This window comes from Canis lupus, chromosome 11 (genome assembly GCF_048164855.1).
Source record: "Canis lupus baileyi chromosome 11, mCanLup2.hap1, whole genome shotgun sequence".
Classification (NCBI taxonomy): Eukaryota; Metazoa; Chordata; class Mammalia; order Carnivora; family Canidae; genus Canis; species Canis lupus.
Window position 1 is genome coordinate 23,711,918 of NC_132848.1, and position 19,281 is coordinate 23,731,198.

The 19,281-nt window shown below is 55.2% G+C and overlaps 1 protein-coding gene across 5 annotated transcripts in view; it reads right to left on the reverse strand.

Annotated features, from left to right (window-relative positions):
- Positions 1 to 1,446: 1,446 nt before the first annotated feature.
- ARHGAP8 (Rho GTPase activating protein 8) overlaps positions 1,447 to 19,281 on the reverse strand; it is a 67,026-nt gene continuing 49,191 nt past the window's right edge. For all 5 annotated transcript variants that reach the window (XM_072843578.1, XM_072843579.1, XM_072843580.1 and 2 more), the window contains exons 9-13: positions 11,382 to 11,455; positions 9,361 to 9,438; positions 8,551 to 8,679; positions 4,638 to 4,741; positions 1,447 to 2,043 (exon numbers count right to left, since the gene is read on the reverse strand). In XM_072843578.1, coding sequence (XP_072699679.1) covers positions 1,729 to 2,043; positions 4,638 to 4,741; positions 8,551 to 8,679; positions 9,361 to 9,438; positions 11,382 to 11,455 — 700 coding nt within the window. In that variant the 3' untranslated portion in view covers positions 1,447 to 1,728. The remainder of the gene's footprint in view (positions 2,044 to 4,637; positions 4,742 to 8,550; positions 8,680 to 9,360; positions 9,439 to 11,381; positions 11,456 to 19,281) is intronic.

A 19,281-nucleotide genomic window follows, 5' to 3' on the forward strand; every position in this document is an offset into this window, starting at 1 on the left:
CACACGTCCCCTTCTTTAGAGACAGAGAAGATAAGCAGAGCAGAGGACTGCACACCTGCGGGTCAGGGCGTGGAATTAATATCGTGAAGGTGAGAAGAAAGGGCACCTGCTCGCTCCAAGTCCCAGAGTGGAGCCCTGGGCGACCCCAGGACCCAAACGGGCACCTGGTGGGGGGCACCGCTCAGTGGGGGCTCAGCACCCCATCCCAGGCCTGCACAGGCTGATGGGAAACCTGCAGCAGACATTTATTCTTTGCTCCCCTCTCCTCTGCACAGCAAGAGCTTGGGGTGCTTGGCACACAACTAACACTCGGTGGAGGGGGGCAGGATGCCTGTCACCATTCAGTCTGGAGCTATGTGTCCCCTCACCCCTGCATCCATACATGGAGCTCTAAACCCCAGTGTGGCTGTAAGTGGAGAAGGAGCCCTTGCGGAAGTAATTAAGGTTAAATGAGGTCCCAAGAGCGGGTCTCGAGCCAGCAGAATCCGTGTCCCCATGGGAAGAGACTCCAAGGGCTGGCTCCTTCTCCATCTCTCCCCGTCCCGCTGTGCGAGGACACTGTGAGAAGGTAGCCGTGTGCAAGCCAGGAAGAGGGCTCTCACCCGGTGCCGGGCCTGGGGCTTCCGGACTTCAGCGCATAAGAGATAAACGTCTATCGTTTAAGCCCCCAGCTTGTGCTATTTGTTGTGACGGCCCGAGCAGACTGACATGTCTGGGGCGCTCTGGGGCGCCAGCCCCCCGTCACCCTGGCCCCGGGTGGGGCACACGGCGTAGGCCCCAGCCAGTTAGTGCAGACCTGGCCACTGCGATGGTCGCGGTGGGCACGCGAGCCGAGCCTGTCCATCGGGGTGAATCTGGGGGCTCCGTGCTACGAATGTGGAATGCCTTTCTCCTCTGTACCTAAGCTGCCAGCACAGGGCGCATCTCCCCACGTGGAGGGCTCAGGCTGCCTGAGCCCCAAATATCCACCCTGCCCATGGCCAATCCCGAGCCCTCCCACTGTGACCTCGGCCTTGGACCTGACACTGGTTCTGGCCAATGGGGACGAGCGTGGAGGCCACCAGCCAAAGCCTGCAAACTGCACGCACCTGTCCCGGTGCCCCCACACGCATGCGGTGTGCCCCGCTTGGCCTACTGGCCACATGCATGCCCACCGGGGAGCCGCGTCCCCACAGCTGACCTGCAGCCAGCCCGACACGCACGCGAGCCCGGATGAGAGCAGGAGAGACGCTGCCCTGGCTGCCCGCCCCAGACGATGGTGGACAGCCGAGGCTCGCAGCTGCCGCTTTACCACACGGCGGGACAGCTGCAGGAGATGCCGGACGCAGGCACCCCACCGACAAGCCCCCACCTCCGGCTTAGCCACGCTGGACTGTGATTCTAGACACGTCATCTCATCTCAGCCCACAGCCCAAGAACGACACAGAAGGGCCAGCGCCCGGCTGCTCACTACAAGGCTCGCCAGGAGTTTTTTTATTTTTTAAACATTTTTTTAAAGATTTATTTATTTATGAGACCCAGAGAGAGAGGCAGAGACCCAGGCAGAGGGAGAAGCAGGCTCCCTGCCGGGAGCCCTATGAGGGACACAATCCCGGGACCCCGGGATCATGCCCTGAGCTGAAGGCAGATGCTCAACCCGAGCCACCCGGGCGTCCCTCGCCAAGAGTTGAATGGTGAGTTTACGAAGCACGAGGAGCACACAGAGCCCTCAATGCGACATTTCCAGCACTAGCGGAGGGTCCCGGCTGCCATCGGGGGCCGCGGGGGGCGAGACGGGGCCCGCGGGGTGTCTGTCTCCCCTGTGGCCTCTCGCCAAGGGGCCGCCCGGCTCACCTGCCCCGGGGTGTCGGCGCGGGGCTCCCCGCGGGCCTCTGGGGCACTGAAGACCTTCCCGTAGTACTCGATCAGCAGCTCGGTGAACAGGTTCAGAGGCACGAGGGCGCTCAGGGAGGACGCCCCCTGGGACGGCCAGATTAAATTCAGCCCGAAGACACACGCCAGGTTGGAGCTGTTCATCTTGTTAAAAATGCTCTCCCGGGACACCTGGAGGACACACCCAAGACCCGGGGAGTGACTGTGGGCTCTGCTCTGGCCTTGTGCAGCCACCTCGCTGCAGAAGGAAGGACTCAGTCTTGATGCTCCGGGACACTCTGGCTCTGACCGCCCGTGAGCTCCTTCTGGGATCTCCTCAGCACCCCCGTCTTCTCTTCCATTCCAGAGGACTGGGGAGGTCCCCTCAGGGTGGGGGAGTGCAAGCTTGGTGTTTGGGGTCACCCAGCCAGACCACGTCCCTGGTAGTTACACTTGGTGCTTTTTAAAAAAGATTTTATTTATTTATTCATGAGAGATGCAGAGAGAGGCAGACACACAGGCAGAGGGAGAAGCAGGCTCCATGCAGGAAGCCTGATGTGGGACTCGATCCCAGGACCCCGGGATCATGCCCTGAGCCGAAGGCAGACGCTCAGCCCCTGAGCCACCCGGGCGTCCCTCTGATATCTACGCTTTGGCTGATGAGCTGGGCATAGTCAAGACTGACTAGCACATGGGGGTCACTGGAGGACTGGGGGTGGTGGTAGGGGGAGCTGGCCTTACAGCACTTACAACCCCAAGCAGCAGGATACATCACCCATTTTACAGATGAAGAAACTGAGGCCCAGAAGGTGGCAGGGGGGCTACCTGGCCCGATCTCTTGCTTGCCTCCAGGGTCCTGGGGACCTCCAAGAATCAGAAGTAGGACAGTGCAGAGCCTCGGGGGCCATGGGAGAGCACAGGACCCGGGGGAGCACAGGTGCACGGCCCGGTGACCTCCTGGGGATCTGGTGAGGATGCCCACACTGCCCAAGCCCTGCCTCCGTGACACAGGCAGCCCCCAATCCCCTGCAGGAGCCAATGCTGTGCAGGGCCAAGCCCTGTGGACGTGTTAACGTCAGTGCCCTGGTGGAGGACAGAGAACAAACCCATCTCCAGCTCATGACAAAGAAGTAGAAAAAATGATTAGGATAACTTCATTTTCGGCTTCTGAGAAACAATATCAAGTGATAAAGAGGGAGAACGAAATAGTTTTTTTATTTTAAAGCCATGTTTACACCCAACGTGGGGCTCAAACTCATGACCCCAAGATGAATAGTCTCCTGCTCTACCGACTGAGCCACCCGGGTGCCCCCGAAATAGTTTATTTTTAAAACTAAGAGGTGGTGGGAACACCCAGGTGGCTCAGCGGTTGAGCATCTGCCTTCAGCTCAGGGTGTGACCCCGGGGTCCTGGGATTGAGTCTCGTATCGGGTTCCCTGCATGGAGCCTGCTTCTCCCTCTGCCTGTGTCTCTGCCTCTTTCTCTCTCTGTGTCTTGTGAATAAATAAAATCTTTAAGAAACAAAACACACACACACACACAAACCTAAGAGGTGGGGTTTGACAGGCTCCAACATGTGACACTGGCTGTGCCTGGGGGTCCCCTCCCCTCCCCTGGTCATCACATCCCCAGGCCACCTGCCATGGAGCAGGGCTCCCACAGAAGCCCCGAAGACCCTGGGCCAGCCCCTGCCATGGTGTCACCACACCGTGGGGAGTAAGAAGCTCTGGCCCGTGCCCCGTGGTTGGGAGCCCCAAGGCCCAGCACTGCCTTGTTCACACCTGTACCCGACACTGCCTACGAAGGGCCTGGAGAGGTGAGGTGTTCCAGGAAGGGTCATGTGACAGGATGGTGGGTCTGGGAGCAAGGTGGGGGCCCATTTGGATCTGGTGACCTCGCAGACCACTGTTCCCTGCCCGGACTGGGGAGCGAAGCCTGGACTCAGAGCCAGGACAGGTGTTTCTCTCACTGTTCATTTTTACGCTGTGCAGGGGGCTGAATGGCAGCCCCACAAAACAGGGGTCTCCCTGGGACCTGTGGGCGTAGCCTTACGTGGACAAAGGGTCCTTGCCGGTGGAATTAAGGGTCTCAAAGTGAGATCATCCTGGACTATCCAGGACTCGGCCTAAATGCAATGACGGGCACTCTTATAGGAGAAAGCGCAAGGAGACTGGCCACACGGAGGGGACAAAGCCACGTGGAAACCGAGGCAGGAGTGAGGCAGCCACAAGCCAAGGGACGAGGGGCCACCGGGAGCGGGAATGGGCAGGACAGACCCTCCCCTAGGGCCTCAGTGGGAGCACGGCCCCGTCCACACCTGGCTGGCCTTCTAGCCTCCAGGAGCGTGACGATAGATTTCTACTGTTTGAAGCTGCTGCCCAGTCCGTGGCCCTGGGTTACGGCCACCCCAGGACACTCATGGCCTCTCACAGGAAAGGCCCGCTCGGGCTGCTCACACCCATGTTGCACCCGGTGCCCTGGCCTGGGGACACAGCCGCCTCCCCTCCACCGACGGGCCATGCAGGAGATGACGCGGGAGCAGGGGACCCCTCCCCACCCAGCAGGTCTTATCAGTAAGCGGGGGCAGCCACGTGTGGGGCCAGCAGGGGAGGCACAATGGACCCTGCCCAGCAAAGTCAGGCCTGGAAGTCCTCTGGGCTGAGAGGGAGCCCCGAGCCCCTAGGCTGCATGGGCACCATGTGCAGGAGGGTCCCCCTGGGCCAGGCATGGAGTTTGGGCCTCCCCCTCCGCCCACCCCAGCCCCGGGGCCTGCTTTGTCCACTCACCTCATGCAGGAAGCCCATGAGGTAGCTGAGGACGGCATAGTTGTGTTCTGGAAGGCTCTGCAGGATCTGCCGGCAGCGCGTCACCCGCAGGCTGCTCTCCACACCTACAGCGGCACAGGGCTCTCCCTGAGTCCTTCCCGAGGGGACAGCACGGGCGCAGAGAGGAGGACAGCCCCGAGGACGGACTGTCCCGAGGTTGGGCCTGGAGCCCTTGCTTACTTCCCGGCCCCGTGGCTGTTCCCTGCTGAGCCCTCCGTCCCGAGAGCTCCAGTCCCTTCTTCACACCGCCTCGTGCACCTGCTACCTGCCAGAAAGCCCGCAGAGCAAGTCACTCAAGCTACACTCGGGAATGGCCTAGACCACGGTCGGCAAACTACAGCCTGTGGCCTGGTGGCCCACTTCCGTCAAGAAAGCCCCAGAGCCACACCCACTCATCTGTACGTCCCCGGTGGCTACCGATGCGGGACAGAGCTGAGCGGTGGCGACACAGACTGACCCACGGAGCTGAAAGATGGGCTCGTGGCCCTTTACAGAAAGGCCTTAACCTGTGAGTGATTCCCTGTGGCTCAGGGGCCCACACCCACTGGGGGCCTGGGGGAGCAGCCACAGACTCAGACCCCCCCCACTCTCCCCGTAACTAAAGCCTCCACTCAGCTCCATAAACCATAAAAAGTCAAAGTGAGTGCAGCCCCAGTGGCTCAGCAGTTTAGTGCCACCTCCAGCCCAGGGCGTGATCCCGGAGACCCGGGATCAGGTCCCACGTCGGGCTCCCTGCATGGAGCCTGCTTCTCCCTCTGCCTGTGTCTCTGCCTCTCTCTCTCTCTCTCTCTCTCTCTCTCTCTCTGTGTCTCATAAATAAATAAATAAAATCTTTAAACAAAACAAAACAAAAAAGTCAAAGCGACGCACATCCATGATTCACAGGGTGCTCACCGTGCTCCGGCTGCAGACACGCGTGCACACACATGCACACACACACGCACACATGCACTCCCCACTCTTCCAACACACTAACCTCCCCCAGCTAAGCCCTGAACACTGGGTGCTTTCCAAACACAGTCCCCGCTGCAAGCACAAACTTCCCCACTCTGCACGCCCTCGTTAGCCTTTTAATAAAAGCTATTCTTTAAAAAAAATTAAAAATTTTTAAAAAGCCATTCTTTTCACGAACTCAAGCTGCCGTAGGTAATGCCAGGGTAAAAGGAGTTCTCGTGAAATAATATTTCCCAAGAAACCAACAAGCTCGGAGGACACCGTAGTGTGGCCTGGACCTCAGGCTCCTGACCTCAACCTCATGTTCCCAAGAATTGTGGTCCCAGGGCACGTCCTCGTACTGGGCCACCTCCAGCTCCCACTACGGTCCCCTGGAGAAAGAGCACTCGGGGGCGAGTGAGAGGGAGCAGCCTGCTGACTGTCCCCGGTGCTCAGCGGTGCCATGAGCCATGCCACTCACTTTATGCACATGTAACCCTCCAAGCAGCCCCGCTTTTGGAAAGTGAGCTCAGAGAGGTTAAGTGACGCGCCCAACGTCACACGGCTAATGCCTGGTGAGGCCCAGACATGGCTCAGCGCTGAGCCACGCTCTTAACCTCCTTGCGGCACAGGAGACGGTCGTCCTGGCTGTGACTTCCTTGTGCCCTGGACACTGCAGGCCCCCGGAGAGCCCATTCCTCCTGAGCGTACCCCCGAAGGCCTCGCTTTCACATCACTTCAAGGAAAAACCCACCCCACCCGAGTAGGGCTGCCAGATGAAACAGAGCACACCTAGTTAAATGTTCATTTCAAATAAACGGCTAATATTACTTATATTTTTTAAAAAATAGTCCTTGTATATGGGAGAATCAAGTTGAGGTGAGCATCCTGTATTTTTTATTGCTGAATCTGGCAACCCTGCGCCTGTCACCACGCAGCCGGGCCGAGTGAGACCATGGGGTCTTCGGCTTCTGGAAGCATTTCAGTTTCTCCACGAGTGGAACTTCAGGATCATCTGAGTCCTGACATTAGCAGGTGGCAACACAAAACTGGAACCGCCCCGAATGTTTACCCAGAGTGTAACACGGTTGATGGAATCGTACACAAGCATTAAAGAGATGAGTAGATACGCACACGAGGAGGGAAGGAGGAGATGAGTAATGTCAGAAAACACTGAGAAAGCCAGGCTCGAAGAGCGCGCGAGAGGAGAGGAGCATCCCTGGCCGAGGGGCGAGCGCACGTGGAGCCGCTGCGGGTGGCCACTGCCGTGGGACCGCAGGGGTCGGCAGGGACTCCCATCCCATTACACAGCCTTTGCCCTGTTGATGTTTGGGATGGTTTGTTCTTTTACACTATGCGCTTGTGTTATTTCCATCATAGTATAATTCTTAAAAATTCTCAACATCAGCCCCCAGCCCGGCCCCACTCCCTGGTGCAAAGGGGCCACCGGTCGAGCTTCACCCCTCACAGACTTGATCTTTCTGTGGCCAGATCTGTACCCACGGGCCGTGCCTCGATCCCCTTAGCTCGGCGTTCCACGGCAAAAATCCGGACCATCTGCATCACCTGGGAATGGGCTTAGAAATGCAGATTCTTAAAAAAAAAAAAAAAAAAAAAAAAAAGAAATGCAGATTCTTGGGCCACTACCTGGACCTGCTGCATCTGAAACCCTGGGGTGGGCCCCCGCAACCCATGTTTTCACAAGCCCTCTGGGGGGCCTGGGGGAGCCCGAGAACCTTGGTGGCACTGCCAAGCCTCCACCTCTGCTCGCCGTCCTGCCCGGCCTGCCTTTCCCCTGCTTCCCTTCCTGTGAACGCCGACGCCCACCTGGAGACACGCTGCCCCCGCGTGAATCCCCCACACTTGGCTCAACTACGCGCCTGTCCCCGCAGCTAGCCCGGTGCTCCTGACGAGCAGGGCCCGCGTGGTCACCGCCCTCCTGTCCACGAGTGCCCAGCACGGGACCTGGCATAAGGAAGTCGCAGCCAGGACGACCGTCTCCTGTGCCGCAAGGAGGTTAAGGGCGTGGCTCAGCGCTGAGCAGATCTGCGTCCAGGTCTGGGACTCACCAGGCATTAGCTGTGTGACTTTGTCACTTAACCTCTCTGAACTCACTTTCCCCATCTGCATAAAAGTGGGGCTACCTTGAGGATTAAATGTGCATAAAGTGCGTGGCTCGGCTCAATGACACCAGTGAGCTCTGGGGACAGCCAGCAGGTGCCCGTGTCAAAGATGAACAGATGTGGGAGGAGGCCGGTGTGGCCCATGCCACGCTCCCACTGTGCCGAGATGGCTGGCACTTTACAGGGAGAATGAGGGCACACGGAGGGACACGCGGGAGACAGCGTCAGGGCAGGGGGTTAGGGAGCGTGACCGGGCCCTCTGGGTGTGTTGATGGGAGAAACACACTCACAGGAGGGGGCAGGGGTGCAGGCTGGGGTGAGGACGCTGGGATCTCCCCACATCTCAGGGACGGCTCTGGGGTCCCCGCGACAGTCCTGAGGGTAGAAGACTCCCATCCCCAAGGGCGGAGGCAGGGTTTCTGAGTGCAAGCTGTCTCCGGTAACTGTTCTGAGAAGGTGTGAGGGCATCTGCCCACACCTGGGGGGCCTTGGGCAGCACAGCCAAGTCTCCTACCCCCATCCCCTTTCTAGATGCAGAAGCAAAGGTGCTGGACAGGGGGAGCTCCTCCAGAGCAGCTGGGAGGGCAGGGAGGCAGCGCCCTGACTAGGGCGGCGTGCCCCAAATCCAGACGCCCCCTGCCACCCCGCCCCCCAGCCCAGCTGCACCTGACAACCCCGCCCCCTCCCCACGGGCAGCGGAGGCCTGGCCTGGCCGTGGTCACTGTGGTCCACGGGGTCAGGTCCCAACAGGAGGATGCCGGGCCGCCCCCGCGCCCCCCAGACTGGCCCTGGGCTGGCTCCCCAGGGCAGGCACCTACTGGTGATCTCGAGAATCTGCTCATAGGCCTTGAAGGTCAGCAGTGGTTGGGGCAGCTCTCGCAGAAAGGTCTTCAGGATCACGGCAGGGAGGTGGATGTCCCCGTAGTCATCAAAGTTCACGGGCTTCCCTGGATGCAGAGCGAGGTCTGAGTTTACAGGGCTGGGGATTCCGCTTCACGGTGGCTCTGGCGCACAGGGCTTTAGAACCCTTGACATCCGCTGGCCTCGGGGATGCTGCCACCGCGCCCTCCTCCGCTGTCCAGGTCTGGGGCACGCCACTGACCCCCACTGTGTAGTTTGGTCCCAGCCAGGAGGCGGGTGCCCAGCACCCAGGACAGAGGAGGGCCAGCCCGCAGGACCCCATGACGGGCCTGTCACCGGACGGGACAAGGCATGACTGTAAGGAAGGATGAGAGCGTGCGGCGCCCCACGGGAGCCTCCCTGGTGCAGCTGAGAAAGCGGTGCCAAGCCCGCCAGAGGGGCCGCCCAAAGGCCACCCCGTGGAACGGTCCCCACATTCCAAGCCACAGTCCAGGCGGCAGGAGCCGAAAAGCCCTAAAGGCTTTTGTATGACTTTACCTAAAAGCAAAATGGTAGCGTGTAGCCACCTGTCCCGGGAGCCGGGACTTGGGGCTCCCCTGGGCGGCTGCCCGGGCCCTGGGCTCTTCTGGGGGTTCGGTGGGGCGGGGGAGCTACGCTACCTCGGCATCTGGGACTCTGTGGCCCTGTGGGCCTTGTGGGCCCTGCAGGGCTGCACAGGCCGCCACGTGGGAGGCTCAGCGTGGAGGGTCTCCGGGGGGCAGGCTCACCTTGATTGTACAGCCGCTGAATCTCGCGGATGGTGTGGACACTGGCCGACCTCCGGAACAAGCCTTCAGCGTGGAGTCCTACAGAGAGAGAGCCTTCAGGCATCTCACAGGTCCCCGCACATTGAGCTTCTAGAATGTTCCGACCTCCTACCCAGGCATCACCCCCCTGTGGCTGGCGGGGAATGCTCTCCAGCCTGGTTCATTCCCTCCCACCCCCACCTTCCACCATCTTCACCTTTATTTATTCCTCGAACCACCATATTCCCCATCCCCACCCGACGGCCTACTTCTGCGGCCCCCAGGAAGGGAGAACCTGGTCAGATGGACCCGGGGTCCAGCCCAACTCTGTCCGTCCAACTCCTGTGTGAGCTCGGCGAAAGCACACCGCCTCTCTGCGCCCGGCCGCCCTGTCTGCAGAGCCCCTGCCTCTGAGGGCTGCAGGAAGGACCAGCGGGCGAGGTTCGGCATGCGTGCGGCATCCGAAGGCCTCCGCGGGGGCTGCTTCCCCTCATTCCTACAGCTGCACCCTCCCCGCTGACCCATCCGCTATGGCAGCCACTGGCTGCACAGGGTGATTGGAATGCACATTTCATTAGTAACAATTAAATAAAATCAAAAATCCAGTCACCCAGTGTAGGAGACACACAGGAAGTGCTCGACTGCGCTACTGCCACCTGCCGCTAGAGGTTACCACTATGGACTCTGCAAACACAGAACCTCCCAAGTCTTATGGGACAGCACTGGGCTCCCCACCCCCCACAATCTCTTCTCGAATCTGAAGCCCAGTGAACTATTCAAGGTACACACCCAACTCTGATCGGCCTGTGCACAGAGCCATTCCGTCTTTGCAGGTTAGCTTCCCGTGGGGACTTACATGGACCTGCACAGTCCGGCCTCCCCGGTCCCCTGCCCCTGCCTCCAGTCTGCCCCGTGCTCCCTACTACTCCTGGCCCTTGCATGCGCTGGTCCCTCTCTCTCTCTTTTTTTTTTTCTGAGACACTGCAGTAAACGTTCCAAGGTGGTTCCCAAATCCCTGGACCCTGCGGGACAGACACTTTCTTCCAGGTATTCATTCAAATACTAATCCATATGCCACAGTTGAGGGACTTGGCAGACAGAATGCAGGTCCAAGGCAGCTGACCTTACCACATGGAGATTATCTTGGGTGGGCCTGACCTAATCAGGCAAGCTTTTTAAAAAGGGACCAGGTTAGGACGCCTGGGTGGCTCGGCGGTTGAGCGTCTGCCTACGGCTCATAGCATGATCCCGGGGTCATGGGATTGAGTCCCACATCGGGCTCCCCACAGGGTTCCTACTTCTCCCTCTGCCTGTGTCTCTGCCTCTCTCTGTGTCTCTCATGAATAAATAAATACAATCTTTAAAAAAGAGAACATGCAGTTCCAGGGACATGCCAGGTAACAGAGCCCCAGGGACCCCAGCCATGGTGGCTCCCACTTCTCATCTGATGCACCCCCACCCCCACTCTGCAGCACCTGCACCTGCAGTGGCCGCCCCTCCCTGGTAGCCTGTCCTACCCAGAGAACTATCCTCCTTCTCCCAGGGTGAAAGCAGCCTCCACACCTCCATGATTTCTCTGTGGGTCTGAGCTCTGGCCTCAGGAGTCTGGAGGAGCCACAGGGCTCACCCTCTCTGGTCACTGAGCACACCCACGCCATGGGCAATTGCATCTGCAAACCAAGATATCATGCACCTCCTTTTTGGAGGGCTTTACATGTATTGTGTCATTCAGGCCTCACAGCAACCCCATCAATTGGCTACTGTTACTAACCCCACTGGACAGATGAGGAATCAGAGGCCCAGAGAAGGTAAGTAACTACCCAAGGTCACACAGCTAGTACACAGTGAAGCCAGGATTCAAAGCTAGCAATCCATGTGCCTGAGCCCATCCCTGCACTGGGCTCCAGCCCCTCCAATTCCCTGGTCTGCAGGGTGCTCAGGACGTGAGATGGGCTCCCCAGGCCAGGCCCTCATGTCCCTGGCTCAAGTCAGCTCTCACTCACCTTTCTCTCTTAGGTATGTCACTGTGAATCTCAGGACAGGAGGGATGAGTTCACCTTGATTTTTGTCCTTGAGGCTGAGGGAAAAGGGAAGGAGGCAACAGTATTTACCTGGGCAGGACGGGAGACTCTGGTCCTCTCCACACTGCTGCAAAAACACAAGCTGAGTTGTGAGGGATAAGTAGGAGCCTATGGAGGACAAAAGAGGGAGGGGAATTCCAGGCAGAGGGGAATGCACAAGGGAGGCCCAGAAGCATGAGATTTGGTCAGACTGTTGGTTCTTACTTGTCCTATCAATCCTTTAGAGAAGGGCACTGAAGTCTCCTCACAGATCTGTGCATCCATTTATTCCTCGGTTCTACTAGCTTTTCCTTTGTGTATTTTTTTTTTAATTTTTATTTATTATTTGTGATAGTCACAGAGAGAGAGAGAGAATGAGGCAGAGACACAGGCAGAGGGAGAAGCAGGCTCCATGCACCGGGAGCCTGACGTGGGATTCGATCCCGGGTCTCCAGGATCGCACCCTGGGCCAAAGGCAGGCGCCAAACCACTGCGCCACCCAGGGATCCCCCTTTGTGTATTTTAAAGCTCTGTTACTAGCACACAGATTTTTAAAATTATGTCTTACTATTATGAAATGTCCCTCTTTGTCCCTGGCTTATTCCTTGTTCTGAAGTCTATCTTGCTTAATATTAATACAGCCATTCCAGCTTTCTTTTGGTTGGTGGCTGCATGGCATATCTTTCTCCATCCTTTTACCTTTTTTAAAAAGATTTATTTATTTATTTTGGCAAGAGAGAGTGAGCACGTGCAAACTGGGGAGGGACAGAGGGAGAGAGAAACGCAAGCAGACTCTGCAATGAGTGGGAAGCCCGACATGGGGCTCAATCTCACAAACCTGAGATCAGACCTGAGCTGAAACCAAGAGTCCGACACCCAACTGACTGCACCATCTAGGTGCCCCTCCTTTTACTTTTAATTTGCAGTCTTTTAACATTTTATATTTTATTTTTTTAAAGATTTTACTTATTTATTTGAGAGTATGTGCACAATTGAGGGGAGGGGCAGAGGGACGAGCATACTCCCCAGTGAGCAGGGAGCCCAATGCAGGGCATGATCCCAGGACCCTGAGATCATGACCTGAGCCAAAGTCAGATGCTGAACAGACTGAGCCACCCAGGCACCCCTCATTTTATATCTTAAACATCAGGAACATCTTCCTTTTCAAAAACAAAATCCAAACCGAGAATCTCTCTTAACTGGAATGTTTATGCCACTTACATTTAGTGTATTTATCAATATGGCGTGGTTTAAGTCTACCATCTTGCTATTTGTTCTTTATTAATTTCTCTTCTTTCCTTGATCTTGTTTTGCTGATTATTTTTTAGAATTCCATTTTATCTCCTTATTAATATATTAGTTGTGTCTCTTTATTTGTAGTGGGCCTAGTTTTACAATACACAGTCTATTCCTCAAATATTACACTACTTGACTTACAATGTAAGAATGTTACCACCATAAAGCTCCACTCCTCAACCACATCTTTGTGTTAATGTCCCATTTACAGTACTCCGACGTGTTATTCATCTCCTATTTACTCATATATTTACATTTCTAAAACTCTTCATCCCTTTGTAGGATCTAAATTTCCATTTGGCATTAAATCTCTTCTGTCTGACACACTTCTTACGGTGTAGAAGTGTAGCATTTCTTACAGTGTAGAAGTGCTGGAAATAAACCCTCTCAACTTCAGTTTATCTGAGAAAGTTTTTACTGTGTATTTCATTTTTGAAAGGTTTTTACTGAGTATGTCATCTTAGTTCACAAAAATAAAATTTGGGGGATCCCTGGGTGGCTCAGTGGTTTAGCGCCTGCCTCTCTCATCTCTCTCTCATGAATAAATAAAATCTTTAAAAAAAATTTAAAGATAAGAACTTTTAAAATTTGAAAAATATATTGCTCCACTGCCATCTGACTTGCATCTCTGTAAGAGAAATCGGCTGTCACTCTTTGCTCTTCTATGTCTAGTGTCTTTTTTTCCCTCTACTTTTAAGATTTTCTCTGTCATGGGTTTTAAGCAATTTGATTATGATGTGCCTTGGTGTCATTTTCTTCATGTTTCTTATGCTTGTGGTTCAATGAGCTCCTAGAACCTGTGGGTTTATAGTTTTTATCAAATTTTTAAAAAGATTTATTTATTTATTTATGATAGAGAGAGAAAGAGAGAAAGAAAAAGAGGCAGAGACACAGGAGGAGGGAGAAGCAGGCTCCATGCAGGAATCCCGACGCGGGACTTGATCCCGGGACTCCAGGATCGCGCCCTGGGCCAAAGGCAGGCGCTAAACCGCTGAGCCACCCAGGGATCCCCTAGTTTTTAACAAATTTAGAAAAAAAGTTTTTCAAATATTTGTTGTCTTCTTTCTGGAACTCCAATTATATATACCCTACGCTATAATATTAATTTTTTAAAGGCTGTTGTAATATTCTAATTTATGTTTTAATTCATTATGTAATAATATCACAGTCTATTTTACAAGTTAAACATATGACTATGAAATAGAAATGGTACAAGAAAACTAAACATAGGTCAGGAACATGAATTTTCCCGGCAGCAGGTGCCCAAAGGAAGACATGTTCCTTGCAGGGCCCAAAGCGGAGGCAGGGAAGGTGATGGGAACAGCATTGGCTCGTGGTGTGTATTCTCTGCTATAGGTTGGTCTTTTTTTTTTTTTTTAATGTTTCATTTTGAATTATTTGTATGGCTTGACTGGGCCGAGGGATACCCAGCTATTTGGTTAAATATTATTCTGGGAGTGTCTATGAGGGTACTTTTGGATGGGATTAACATTTGAATCAGTGGATTGAGTAATAAAGCAGATTGTCCTCCCTAAGCAGGTGACCCTTCCTCCAATCTGTTTAAGGCCTGGATAGAACAAAAGGCCAAGTAAGGGAGAATTAAGTCTCTCTGCCTCTCTGAACTGGGACATTAGTTCTCCCCTGCCGTTGCACTCTGACTCAGACTGGAACAACCCCATTGGTTCTCCTGGGTCTCCAGCTTGCCAACTGCAGACATTGGGACTTCTCAGCCTCTGTAACCACACGAGCCAATCCTTTATAATAATTATCCTACTGGTTCTGTTTCTCTAGAGAACCTACACTAATATACTGGGTCTGTTTCTACTGATCAGTTTTCTCCTAGTTACAGAACATGTTTTCCTGCTTCCACCTTATACTTTTTCTTTGGAAACTTTATATTGTTGGCTGCTAGATTCTTTTTTTTTAATTTCTCTGAATGGAGATGAACGTTGTTCTGTCTTGCTTTAAATCATCTGGGATACTTTCAAGGACTGCTTTTAATTTTGCAAGGGAGGCTCTAGAGCAGTGGTCAGCCTAGGACTAATGTAACTCCACTACTAAGGTGGGAACTCCACCCAATGCCTTCGGTACTGAAGATCTTACTTTAGCTGGGAGAACAAGTATCGTCCCCAGCCCTGTGCAAGCTCTGAATAGTTTGGGGGCCTACTACCTTCCAGTGGTGCTTTGAATTTCCTTTCATATAGAAATCGTTTAAACAGCCAAAGACTAGAGGGGACCTTCTGCAGATGTCCAGAGCTCTCCATGCAGCTCCCTCCTCTCTAGAACTCTGTCCCACAATGTCACCCACCTACGGCCCCCCCAAACTCAGAGCTCTGTTCCCTAATGTCTGCAAAAGCACTGACTGGCCTCTCTCTGCTCTGCGGCCTGGAAATGCTCTCCAGGCAGTGGCTGGAGGAACCCCAGGGCTCGTCCCACTGGGGGCTCTTCTCTCATGGATCACAATCCCATGCTGCATGCTGCTCAATGGCTGAAAATCTTCTAGTTTCAGGTAGGGCAGTTAATTTGTTCTGGGACTCAATCGTGGCAAGAAGCAGAAGTCATCCATTTATCATTGCAGGGTTGCTGGAGGCAGAGGGGTGGCCTCAGGCCTAGCTACAATCCGTGGTACCCTTCAAGCTTCCCTGGCCCTCATTCTGCTCCATCAACAAGTAAGACCCTTGGGGTAATGGGGACAGGAATGGGGCAGGTATAGCTACCCCTCCGATTCTAACACACAAACTTGGACCTCTCCTTCTTTCCTTGGTTCCCCCAAGAACAGCCCAAAGCTCAGCAACCCCCCACTCTTTGGGAAAGAGTAGTCACCTTGCAAATACTCAGCATTACTCCTTGCTATGCGCTTGCACATCCATAGTTTCATTGGATTCCAACAGGGAACGGGTGGATGAGACAGGCTGTCATCCCCCTGCTTCACAGATAATGAACACGGAGCCTAGTGCGGGGAGACTGTTTGCACCCCATGGCTGGGTGCACAGTCCATTATCTCTCTGTGACTCCTAGAGATGTGTATGTAGTAACAGCACCGCTGTTACCAAAAATGCCTGTTAAAATGTAGCCACTGGCATATGTTTTTGTTATAATGGAACACGAGGCCGGAAGTAAGCCAATAACCAAATGATGGAAAACTCCAGCAAGGGTCGAAGGTATACTAGTTGGTCTTCCGGGCCTCACTAGACCTACACTTGATGCAAAAATTTTGACTGGAACAACCTCAGGATGTTTCCTTCCTCTTTGGCACTGACTTCCCCGATGCTCAGCGAGCTCTGAGGCTCCATGTCCCCTGGTGGCCTTGAGGACGCTGGTCCAGGCCCCTCCTGCCAGCACCAGCTCTCCTTCCTCCAGCTAAAGGCATCCGTGCTTCCATGTCACGCACTGACTAGATCCGGGTCCTGGAGCTGCAGGGGGTGTTCGGGTCGGGGACTCTTTCCTCACCATCACCCTCCCACCTTGTGGGTGAGCCTGGAGGGATCCCCAGATGGAAGGCCCTGAGAACGTGGGAGGGTGTCCTCCAGGAGGTGAAGGAGGGCCTGACCAGGAGCTGTGCACTTCCCTCGGGAGCCCCTATGTTCCAGGGCAAGAGGGCCCAGCTCTGGTGTGTGGTGGCGACTCATGGCATCAGGCTCTAAGACATATATGACGTTTCCGGAATGGAAGTCAACAGTATGTGCCCCAAACCTTAAAAATGGCCATATTCTCTGATTCTGGAAATCCATCCATTCCTAGGAATTCATCCCGAGGAAATGATTCCAGATGTGTGTGTAAGGCCTGAGTCAGCCTCAATCTCTTCAAATCCGGTGTCCAACACAGGATGTGAGACACAGTAACAGTGGCTACTTGGGGGCGGATGAGAAGAGCAGATTTCTGTGCTATTTATTCCTGACACAGAATGCTGGCTGGGCACCACAGTGGGGTCAGCTGGTGCTCACTGCTAAGTCTTCCTTCCCTCTCTGCTTTGCCAGGCTCTCCCGAGGATGGCCACCTCCCTGCCTCACTGATGGTGGGCTTGGCTATGTGACCTGCTGCGGGATGGCAGCAGGCATGATGTTCACCACCTCCAAGGAGATGCTCTGAACGAGACTGCTGCAGCTGGGCTCGGCCATGCTTGCTCCCCTCCTCCAGCACGACAGCGGCTTGCACCCCGAGAGCCCACTCTTCCCACCTGGTGTCAGAAACACAAGACACCCGAAGCAGAGCTGAGCCACCGCCTACACCCACACCTCACACAACCTGACCAGGAATAAACACTTTGTCACTAGACCCTGCCTGAGCCTGAGACTATTTGTTAAGCGGCACAGCCTAGGAAGAGCTGATGAATACACATGGGAAGAATGTGCGCTCTCAGGAAGCTCAGAGTCCAGCACTGCAGAGGAGGTATTTTAGGGACACACTGAGGATGTTGGATTTAGACACATGGAGACGGGATGTGCAGGGAACGCAGGGAACGTGCACGGAGGTGAGAACACAGAGGCTGTTTTGAGAAACCACTAGAACTCAGATGGGGAAACCGAGGCCCTGAGAGTTTAAGCTACTTGACCAAATGAGTGCAGAGCCAAGATGCAAACCCAGACTGGCAGGCTCCAGAATCCAGCCTCGGCACAGCAGCAGCACTGGGACATAAATGTAAGCCACAAATGAACGGCAATGAACGGCACGGACATCATCCACCGATGGCACGCTTAGCCCCCGGGAGGAGGGTTACCACCAAGACGCACAGGAAGAGAAACCGAAAGTGTGAGCTCTGGCATCAGACCTCCTGAGACCCAATCCTGGCTCTGCCACCGCAGCCGGGAGACCCAGACACACCCCTCGACCTGACCCCGCCGCCTGCCTCTATTTGCTCTTCTGTTAAATGGGGTGATCGTCGTACCTGCTACCAGGGTGGCTGAGTGAGCACGAGCAAAGCCCTTAGGACACACCCTGCGACTCCAGAAATAGTCAGGAGATGTGACCTACAGACGAATGACATCACGCGACCCAAAGACTCAACATCTGTAAAAGGAAGAATTAAACTAAAACTCGGGATCCCTGGGTGGCTCAGCGGTTTAGCGCCTGCCTTTGGCCCAGGGCGCGATCCTGGAGTCCTGGGATCCAGTCCCACGTCGGGCTTCCAGCATGGAGCCTGCTTCTCCCTCTGCCTGTGTCCCTGCCTCTCTCTCTCTCTCTCTCTCTCTCTATCATGAATAAATAGCTTTTTAAAAAATCTTTAAAAAAATAAAAATAAATAAAATACAACTCACAGCACCCTCCTGGCCAAGGATGCTGTGCGGGTGGTGACAGTAAACACACATAAATCCTTGTCGCCTTCAGACTCCTTTCCTGTGAAGGCCCTGGCACGCTCACTCACGAGCAAGTGGGCTTCCTCTTGTCCTCTCTCGGGACAAGAAACTGCAGCTGGGACCCCCGGAGAGGCAGTCCCCCTTTTATCAGGCCTGCACAGCCTCCCAGCCTGGCACATGCTCACGCAGGCACACAGCCCCACATGCATCTCACCTCGAATGCTGCAGGCACAGGGAAATCTGCCACCCGCGCTCCGACTCTCCCACACCTCGGGCCTCAGTGCCGGCTCGCAGCCCGCCCTCCGCCCAGCACACCTGCCTTCCTGGCTCCGGTGTGCCCTCCCCACCCCTCTCTCCAGGCCCAGGGCACAGTCCTCCTCCAAGGAGGAGGCCTCCTCGCTCCTCTCTGCAGGGCGCAGGCTCCCTGTCCTCCGTCCCCCAGCACCGTGTGTGGACCCCATGACGCCTACGGACTTCTCGTCTGAGTCACTGTGGTCGATGACCCTGGTCACAGAGCGCCTCACCCACGGTGCCGCTAATGCTGTCGATGACTGGCCGCCAGAGGTCCTGTACTGTGCAGATGTGGCTCCAGCGCCCAAAAATGTATTAACTCACTGAATCTTTGGGAGAGTTCTAGAAGTTTCCATGATAAACCCCATCTATAGATAAGGACACCGAGGCTCAGAGGGTTCACAAAACCAGGCCATGGCCACACATGTGGAGGATCGTCAGTGGCCTGGGGGCCGCGAACGCACTCCCTTAGATGGCACCTGCAGGTGACAGGTGGGGAGGTCACTCTGGACTAGTCGGCAGGCTTGAGCTAGGCCCACGGTGGGCAGGAGGGCCAGACTAGAGAGGACAGTAGCTAACCACGCCGGGCACCACCGAGTGGGCTCAGCCGCACCACACAGAGCAAACCCGCCCACTGAGCTCTGCCCAGCTCCTGGCCCACGGAAGTCGGGACACCAACACAACGGTGGCTGCTTGAAGCTGCTACGTGCTGGGGGGCCTGGGACCCACACAGGTAAACTGGAGGATGGACAAGAATGTGCCGCCAGGGCTCGGAGCCACGAGTCTGAGCCCACAGCCCCTGCTCCTGTATCTTATTCACTCAGTTTCCACTGTGATTTTATGAGCCCAAGTTAGAGACCAGACGAGGATGCTGGGAGTGGCTTGGTGACCGGCCGGAGGCCCCACAGCCCCGAGGGGGGCAGAACTGGATGCCGGGCCCGGCCCAACCCAAATCTGCCACC